Source organism: Humulus lupulus, chromosome 3 (assembly GCF_963169125.1).
Source record: "Humulus lupulus chromosome 3, drHumLupu1.1, whole genome shotgun sequence".
Taxonomy (NCBI): domain Eukaryota; kingdom Viridiplantae; phylum Streptophyta; class Magnoliopsida; order Rosales; family Cannabaceae; genus Humulus; species Humulus lupulus.
In genome coordinates, this window is record NC_084795.1 from 9,500,725 (window position 1) to 9,511,194 (window position 10,470).

At 30.3% G+C, this 10,470-nt stretch overlaps 1 protein-coding gene across 1 annotated transcript; it reads right to left on the reverse strand.

Moving 5' to 3' along the window:
* Nucleotides 1–2,436, reverse strand: LOC133822032 (AP-3 complex subunit sigma-like). The gene is made up of 7 exons (XM_062254232.1): nucleotides 2,329–2,436; nucleotides 2,187–2,229; nucleotides 2,008–2,069; nucleotides 1,673–1,769; nucleotides 984–1,054; nucleotides 437–528; nucleotides 1–325 (listed from the first exon to the last, which is right to left on the reverse strand). The coding sequence occupies exons 1-7, from the start codon at nucleotides 2,395–2,397 to the stop codon at nucleotides 259–261; spliced, it is 501 nt and encodes a 166-aa protein (XP_062110216.1). The 5' UTR covers nucleotides 2,398–2,436; the 3' UTR covers nucleotides 1–258.
* Nucleotides 2,437–10,470: the final 8,034 nt, after the last annotated feature.

A 10,470-nucleotide genomic window follows, 5' to 3' on the forward strand; every position in this document is an offset into this window, starting at 1 on the left:
GGTCATTTTACTAAGTGCACTAAATAATTTTTTGAAAAATGGCTGATTGTGTAAATCAACTCATGAGTCATGAACTATTCACATAAAAGACAACATTGAGCTTTGAATGTCACAACACAAACTTACAGATGTACACAAAATATGAACCAGTTGCATCAAATCTAAAACTTTGAAGATTGGTCAACACTAATTGTTAAGGAGCACCTGTGACTCAAAACCAGGAAAATATCTGTTGGATCATCGAAAAGCTTATGCTACCTACCTACTCCGCCAACCGGAAACAGATTTCGGGACAAGAGAGATAGAATTTGAGGCTGTTTCTAACCTGCATCATGTATGTAACAATTAAGATAATAATTATTTTTTTTTTCACAAACTCAGCAGTGCCCCAGAAAAGAATCAGAATACGGTATCTAGAGAGAGAGAGAGAGAGTACTTGGATATCTCTTCAATGATCTTCATAACTTCCGCAGAACTTGTTTCCAACACTTGACCTCCAAATACAATCTCATCTAATATGGTGTGCATCTGAAAAATAATAACAATTATGATAATTTATCTCAAAATTTAGTTGAACTGAGATCTCTGCACTGCTTAAGGGAAAACAGTAATAAACAAAATCAATTGCTAGAGACAATTAGAGAAGTGCTACCCTTTCTCTTATAATACCCCATCACAATGTAGAATTTGGTGTTTATTTGAAAAATCTAGCAAGTTTGAGTTGTATGGATGTGTTCATGCATCATTCATAGGTAATGAGTCTAGCTCAAATGGTTGGGTGTATACTGTGTGTGAGAAGTCTGGGGTTCAAATCTCAGCTAAGCTAATTTAACAATTAAGTAATTACTAATTATTTCTTATTTAAAAAGAAAAAGAAATGCATTTATCATAGGTAATATTATTTTCACTTAGAAAGGAAGGATAATAACAAAACTCTTTTCCTTTAAAAAAAATAGAAGAAAAGACAAAATGAGAGTTATAACCTTGCTGTAGTTGAACACTATGTCAAGCTCACAAACATCTCTGAAGCATTTGTCCAATGTTTCCACAAATACTGAAGTTATGAAAGTAAGTAATTATAAAAACAAGAAACTAAAATTGAGAATAAAATTTACTTACAATATACATCTTCGATGGTAAATTGCTATCAATCTCAGCTAATTAAACATTTAAAAAGAACGACAATGCTTGGTACACCAACTCTACTGGCCACTCAACATCGCACAAGAGATCATGTACCAAATCTTGCATTCTGCATTGCATGGCTCTATATTCCATTATCTCCAAAAAATGAAAAATCAATCTCCAAATGTTTACCATAACTCAAATAAAATTAATTTTCATGCCGCATAAGAGAGATTCAACAATTTCTGTTGTTTTTCAGCCTTATTTTAGAGATAAAACAACGTGAATTTAATTGTCTTAGTAAGACATTTAGAAATAATTTCTTCAAATATCAAGTCAACTTTGCTTTGATGTATTAGACATAACGTGTTCTTTTGCAAACAAATTTTATCCTTGAAATTTATTTATGTGCTAAGAGTAAGAGTTTAGGTTTTGGCAGATTTGCAACCAAATAATAGCAGGTGCTAACTGCCAAATTTTCAATCTTTGAAACTTAACTACATGTGGTTCCGATAATATCATGTTATGAAGAAGCGCAGGGACGCACCTTGTATCAAATCAAGCATGGCAAGCTCATTTTCAGAACGATCAAATATAAACACAAAGTACAAAGTGGCAAAGTGCTTGTATACAAGGCGAGTATCCTGAAATGCATACAAAGAAACTGAGAAATACTAGAACAAAATCCACCCACTAAATTTAACACCCAAAAGAAAAAGAAAACAATAAAAAGATCGCATCATAATCAAAACATGAATAAAATGTTCAAATTCAAAGACTTCAAACCAAAGAACTAGCTCAACAGCAATCAGAAAAACAATTAACTCTTAATAGCGAAAAACCTTCAAATTTATTAGAATTTCGATGATCGAAGTGACTTACCGGACCGAAAAAGGACTCCGCCTCAATGAAATTGCTTACATTCTCAGCCCTACTGCTAAGTACTGTAGCAACATCAATGGGGAAAAATTATGCAAAACAGCATATGCGATGCCGAGAGATCCACCAGCACTTAATGAAGAAAATGAAAATCAATTACAGCAGAGGGAAAGAGTGATAACCTCCAAAGATGTTGCGAATAAGCTCCTGTTGTTTCTCCGGTGGCTGAATTCAAAAATCGGAAGCAGCAAATGCGGTTATTGACAAGCCAAATGGTAAAAGGAATAGAGAAACAGAGAGACTGTTGAGTAAAATGGAATGGACCTGATCATCGTAGAATTTAGTAAGGCGAGGCTTGCCTTGAGTGTTTATCACCATTACCGCTCGTATCATCTTCACTCCAAGCTCTCATCTCAAGTCAACACAATCTACTGGGCGAGTAACTATTTTAACTGATATTATGGTGGGTCGGGTCGGGTCGGGTCGGGTCGAGTTATATATCATGTTAACCAAAGAAAATAATTTAATAAATAAATTACAATATAGTATTACTTTTCTTTTTTTTTTGAAAGAATAGTATTAGTGAATTTTAAAAAACTTTATCTTTTTTCCCATTATCTATTTGGACATGTATTTTGATAAATTATTTTTTAGACCTTATATTTTGTAAAATAGTTAAAATAGAACCATAAACCCAATTTTTGTCAATGTTTTATCAACTAAAATTACAAATAATTTACTAAACTAACAATTCAGAACAAAAATAAAATCATTCTGCTTAAAAACTGTGTTGTTATATTCAATTTTTTCTTCATCAAAATTAAGTTTAGGGTTCTATTTTAATTATTTTATAAAATACAGAGTCTAAAAAGGTAATGAGACAAAACACAAGATCAAAAAATATATAAACTCATTTTAAAAACAAATATGATCTTAATATTTTTTTGTAGCAAAATATATCATTAATATTGAGAACGCCATTAGGTACTTTGAAGAAATTCCCAATTCTTTTTTCTTTTCTTTTTTTCACAAAATTTCCTATAGTTTATTTACCAATTTATTAAAGGGAAAGATTAAACTTTTTTTTTTGGTGGGGAATAAATTTATTTTATTCAGAATGCATAATATAAGGAGTACAAATTGGGGAATGAAATTCTTCTAGCCAACAAAACTCATTGTCTAGTCAAAGAGTATGCAAAGATACTCTTGGAAATTAGACAAAAGAATTTTCATATCAAAATGACTAACTCCCAGATAATTTAATAGGTTGAACTATTGTTTTAAGCCAAAAACAATTGGAGAAAAATCAAAGAAACTGCCGCAAGAAGAATATCAAATCTTGAGCATAGAAAAGTCTTTTTTAGTGTCACCAGAGTTTATGCTTGAAAAGTTGATAAGTAAACCTGCAACACAAACCAACAAATATAAGTAACTTCTTAAAAGTAAAATAAAAGAAAATCTTTTATAATATAGGAAACCAAGCCAAAGTTCCATCTTTTGGTTTTCCCTCAATTCAAATTTTAAAAATAAAATTAATTTTTAAGTTTAAGGGTCTAATCAAAGGCTACTCTTTGGTTAAACCCCATTAATTTTGTCTAGTGAGATTGAGAATAATAAAGTAAGAAAACAACCACATCCAATAATTAAAAATAATCAATTAAGATAGCTAAAACTCCTTTTGACCCAAAGAGAATTGAAGGAAGCCACTAGCAACCTGATTACAGTTTTATAATAGTCAATATTATGTGTTTGACTACCAATTCATCCAGCCTACAAACAGGCACAACAAGCCTACAAACAAGCACAAAAAATAAGTCTACAAATAGACACAAGCAAGCCTACAAATAGGCACAAAAAACAAGCCTAAAAGGCACAAGATATGTAAAAGATAGCATATACTCAATTTAAGACTTAAGGAGATACATACATTTTGACTTTAACAATATCCAAAAGAAAAACTAAGATTCTTATGCATTGTACCTATATAATTGAAATAAAGAAACTACAGAAAACATAATTATAAAATAATCACTCTTAATAATCACTCTTAAACATTTTGAATTTGAATGCCTCTTAAGATTCTTATGCATTGAAATTTTGTATCTTCACAATTAATACCATAATAAAAAAATTAGAAAAAACCAATTATTATCGTATCTTCCCCTGTAATGAAATTTTATAGCATTTGTAAAACAAAGTTACATATTTTATTGGGAAAATCACACTTTTTACTAAAAAAAAAAATCTTTTTACACTATTAAAACATTTTTTTTCTATTTATATGTTTTATTTACATGAAATTGGTTATGTTTTTAAAAAAAATTAACAATTATGTCTAATTTAAATTTGAAGGTCAATTTATTTTAAAATATAAAATTTATATTTAGTTTCTATACATCACCCACATTTTCCTCAATTATTTTATTAATATCTTCTATTTTTAAATTCCTCACCATTATTACTGCATTTTTAATTAGAATGAGAAATATTATAAAAGTAAAAAAGATAAACAAAATACATCTTTTTCACCTTCCCCTTCTTTCCATCTCTTCGTTTTAGGTTACTGTGAAGACTACTGAGTGTGTAATGAAATTTCGTTTAATGGATAAGTAAAAGATTTATATATATATTTTTTTTGCTTTCAAACAAATTCTTATAAATTATTTGGTTTATATTGTTATTTAATATACTATAAAGTTTTTAGAGTAGTCTCCTTATTTGTAAGCCTTTCTGAAATATAAATAAATATATTAGTTTCTTGAAATATTATTCTATTTTTTTATTTAAATAGCCTATAAGTTTTTTAAATATGATCTTTAATATAAGCGTGTTTGCTTATATAAAATATAAACTAATTAGTTAAATATATGTTTCATATTTATTAACAAGCATGTTGATTGTGAATTATTGTAGTGTATTATAAATATATTGATTTATATTGCAATTGGTCCGCAATATAATATAAACCTATTGATTTATGTTACAATTGGTAGACAATTTTGAATCATCCGAATATATGATTTTTTGGCACAACTTTGACATAATTTTTTCTTGCTCTTTAATTTCAAATGCATGAATGATCAATTTTTTGTGTGTTGTTAATTGAGTTATAACATAATAGTAATGAGGTATATTTTATTTATGGTAATGATTGATTTTTGATTTCCACTAATGCCAACCACATTTTGTGATTTTCTACCATGATTAACTTATTTTTGCATTAATAATGAAAATAGAAAAAGTGTATCATTATTATCATTTCTTTATAATAGTTATACGCTTGTATAAAAAGCCTTATTTTATTTGTCCTTTTATATTACTAATCTAGTGAATAGTGAACCAACTTTGTTAGTAATAATAATAATAACAACAACAACAACAATAATAATAATAATAATAATAATAATAATAATAATAATAATATTATGTGATTATCCTTCTCCATTTTAGGAGTCAGTCAGACCAACAAATCTAGTCAGTAGTCGATGTAAACCTGCTTAAATATCAAATTCAGCATCTCAACAAACCTCAAAGTAAAACCATGAATGTAATCAATTTCTTAAGTTGTTGGAATTTGATGAATCAAATTTTCCTCGTGTGTAATTAAAAAAAATGTGCTAAAATTAAGAAAAGACAATAAGACCATATATGAAAACCTTTCCAAGGTCATCATTTTTGTGCTCCTTTCTTAATTGAGATGATCATAGTTTGAACCCGCATGTGGAATTTTGGGAAAAAACTGCACCAACATCTCACAATATTAAAGGTGTGCATGTCAAAAGTGAGTGCATTGGCAAAATGATCATAATGAAAACTTTTATTAGCAAAATGATTTTTCAAATATTTTTATTAGCAAAATGACCACCTTTTAAACTTAACTTAACTTAATAATTAATTAATAAATATAATTAACATTAAATTAATTTTTCCTTATCATATAAAGAAAAAAAAAAGGGAGTAAAACCCTAAGGAAAAAGACCATGACCTCGCTTGAAGATCTTTCTCTCCACATTTTCTAAAGTTTTCTTCATCTTCATTGAGTTTTTTTCTTCATTTCCATTACAGTACTCAAGTCTTTCTTCGTCAATGAAATTCATATTCACCTTTGACTTAAGAAAATCAAGAAACCATTAAAGAAGAAGTGAAAATTCCATCCAAGAATTGTAAAGGTTAGTAATTGACTATAATCTCACGTTTAACGATTGAGTATTTGTTATTTACAATTATATAACAATATGAAGCATAAATTTAGTTTTTTCTAAGAAAAAAATAAAAATTTGGTGTGAAAATAACCTCAGTTCGAGGTTGAAGACGACCTGTAATATGCGACCATATGCGACCAAAGGCGACCCTTTGGTCGCACATGGTCACTTAGTGTAAATGGAAAACTATACTATGCGACCATGTAGGTCGCACATGGTCTCTCAGTGTAATCGAAAAACTATACTAAACGACCATATGCGACCTTAGTGTAATTTTCATATTCACACATGTGGTATTCTTATTTTACACTTGTTAATTTGAATATTTAACTTTATGACAGGTATGGATCACATCTCTATATGCATGGACTATAATGGTGAGTGGAAGATTACAAGTAATCGTATTTGGGAATGGTTTGGTACTGGTTGCAACAAGGGATTTGTGGTTGACCGGAGTATCAAGTTTCATCAAATAGTGAATAAAGTCTATGAAAAAGTAGGTGTTGATCGAAATTTATATGAAATTGAAATAACTCATAAGGTGGCTGGTGAAACATTCAACAAGATGGCACCAAGTAAGATTTGTGGTGATTCTGATGTAGAGGATCTGTTGAAGGAGTTGTACAAAGCTAAATAAGTGATTCCTTTGTATGTGTGCGTCAAAAAGAATAATGATAAAGGAAAGATGAAGCTTGTCAATGATGGTGATGGTAATGGATTCACTGGTGATGATGTTGAATTTGGTTGTGATGATGATGTTTTTAATAATGGAAGCTTTTACGATAACTATTTTGGGTGTCATGTAATAGATCAATTTCCAAATGATCCAAGCTATGTCCCGAGTGAAGATATAGCGCAGAGTGGTGAAGACATCATTGGTTCCAATCCCACACCAGATGATATAGTACATGAGGGAGGTAACAATGTACTCGAGGAATGTGATTAAGTAGTTCAAGAAAATAATGATGTAATTGGGAATGACAATATAGTCGGGGGAGGTCAGATTATCCCTTATCAACATTTTGATACGTTTATGGGAAATTTTGCACAATTTAATAGAGAAGCAAGTCAAAATAGTGGCAGACATGATGGATCTGATTTAAAAGTGGGTCAACACTTTGTGAGTAAGGATGATTTGAGTTATTATCTTAGCATCATCGCCATTAATGGGAGATTTAAAATGCGAACAACCAAATCAACCAAGTCTGTAAAGAAGGTTCGTTATATTAGTGAAAATTGCTCATGGAGAGTCTGTGCTACAAAGATGAAAGATTCACATTTCTTTGTCATTTGACAATACTATAGTCTTCACAGTTGCTCATTAATGAACCGAAATGCCAATCATAGACAAGCATCCAGTCGTGTTATTGGTTCTCGTGTACAGGGACACTTTAAGAATAGTAAAGACCCACTCAACCCAAGAAGCCTCGCAAGATTCATGCGTGAGGAAATGAAAGTTCAAGTCAGTTATTGGAAAGCTTGGAAAGGAAAACAATGGGCTCAAAATTTGATTAGAGGAACGGCCAAAGAAAATTTTGCCTTGCTCCCTTCGTATTGTCACATGTTGAAGCGGGCAAATTCAGGTACAGTTACCCACATTGAACTTGATTCAGAAAATAAGTTCAAGTACTTTTTTATGGCTTTAGGTGTGGCCATAAGAAGGTTCACTTACATGAGGAAAGTAATTGGTATTGATGTGGCTTGGATCAAAACTAAGCATAAGGGTGTGTTATTAGTAGTAACTACACAAGATAGTGAATATCATACTTACCCCATTGCATGGGGTTTGGTTGACAGTGAGAATAACGCTTCATGGACATGGTTCTTAGAGAAGTTGAAGGAGTTGATACCTGATAGCTCAGGCTTATGTTTTATTTCTGATAGACATCAAAGTATCAAACATGCAATTCGTCATGTTTATGTTATGGCTTCTCATGGGGCATGTTATTGGCATGTAAGACAGAATATAAAACACTGTTTCAAAAGTGCTGCAGGGACTAAATTGTATAAGAAAGCTGCAATAACGTACCGTATCGAAGAGTTTAATAAACACTTCGACCAACTTCGCAAAATATATCCACGTGTCGCTAAGTATCTTGAGAATGATGTTAAGTTCAGAAAGTGGTCTAGAGCACATTTTGGTGGTAATCGATATGAAGTCATGACCACTAACATAGTTGAGTCAGTGAACAATTTGATGTGAAAGGCAAGAGAGTACCCTATTATTGCTATGACTGATTTTATCATAAGCACGATGGGACAATGGTTCCTTGAACGTCGACGGGAAGCATATGCAGTGACAACTCCATTGACACCGAGGAGGGAAGAAATATTACGTAAAAGATGGGATGAAGTCGGTTCATTGATAACTCTCCAGTTAAACGAGAATGAGTACAATGTGATGTGTGGAGAACTCGATGCAATAGTAAATATAAGGTCAAAGAGTTGCACGTGCAAATTTTTCAATATTGAGAACCTTCCATGTATCCATGCAATAGCAGCAGCAGGAAAGGCACAACCCCAAAATACTGGGGAACTCATATATTCTATGTGTTCAAAATACTACACGTCAGAATATTGATTATTAGCATATGCTGAAACTATTTATCTTGTTCCTCCAAACTCACAATGGACCGACATTCCTGAAGATGTTATTGCAGTACAAGTGATAGCACCTCCTGAAGACAAGACTAAGCCTATGTTTGGTAGAGTGGAAAGAAAATAGGAAAGATAGAAAAAATGAAGTGGATAGAAAAAGTAAAAGAAAGAAAAGAAAGGTATTTTCCACCTACTTGTTTGGTAGAAAGAGAGGAAAGAAAATTACTTAATTTCCTTTGTTTGGTATTTGAGTTAAAATTGAGAGGGAAGAAATATATTTTGACATTTTTGCCCTTATATTTATATGTTATTTATACTCATATTAATCTTTATATGTATTACTTCTAATTTTGATTCCAAAGTTTTATAAATTATCGTGTCTATTATTAAAAATTAGATTTTTTATAAAAAAAATAAATAACTATGTCTACCCTTTTCTATTTTTGTTTCTTTCTTTTCTTTCATATTGTTGAAATAAAACATATAAATAACTTATATTATAAAATTTAGACTAAAAATAAATAAACGAGCAAATATAAAAAGCTAAATATATATATACATGAAGATAAAGAATAAATGAATGATTTTAACTTACAAAGTTAAAAAAATATATATTGTGAACAAATTAATGAAATAAATATAAATAGGATGTTTATATTGATAGTAGTAATGATATTTATGTATAAATAAAATAAAAAAATATTTTTAAAGAATTAATTTATTAAAAAGGAAATAGTAAAAATATTGGAGTAACACAAGGTTATTTTAGTCAAATAAAATTATTAATAATTTTCTCTCTAGTTTTCTCTCCAATTTGGAGAGAAAATATTTGTTGTGGGTCCCACCTTTTTTTCTCCTCTCCCTTTTCTCTCCCTCCACCTTTTCTCTTCTACCAAACAACTTTCACTTTTGCTTCTCTCCAATTTTCTCTCCAAAACTTTCTTTCCTCCCATTTTTCTTTCCTAACAAACAAAGGGTAAAGGAAGACCAAAAATCAATCGCATACCTTCCCAAGGTGAAGTCCCTAAGAAAAAATATAATTGTGGAGCATGTGGACAATCAGGACATAATTCAAAAAAAGGTCCTAGTCGACAAGTGCCATCAGATGTTAGAAGCACAACTCATGTGTGATTTATTATTATTTAGTTCTCTAAATACTATATTTAATGTTTCTTGTATTTGATCTATGCAAACTTTATTAAGATCTATCTGTCAAATTTATGCTAATTAAAGTGCTTAATGGGGATCTTGAGAAAGCTTGTGTAACCTTAGTGTATTTCAAAGTGTATCATACTATTGGTTTATACGACCTGTGCGATCATGTGCGACCATGGTGTATTTCAGAGTATATCCTAATATTGGTATATGTGACCATGTACGACCCTATGCGACCATAGTTGATTAATTAATTTTTTGATAATTAATTACAATATATAAGTGATGACATCATTTATATACATTATATAAGTTTGATTAACAATTTAATTACATTATCTAAGTGTGTCAATATATAATTAGATTATGTGACCATGTGTGATCATGTGCGACCATATTATATAATTGTTTGTAATCATCTAATTACATTATGTAAGTGAGTCAATCATTTAATTGCAATATATAATTAGATTATATAAGTGCTTTCACCATTAAAGTACATTATATAAGT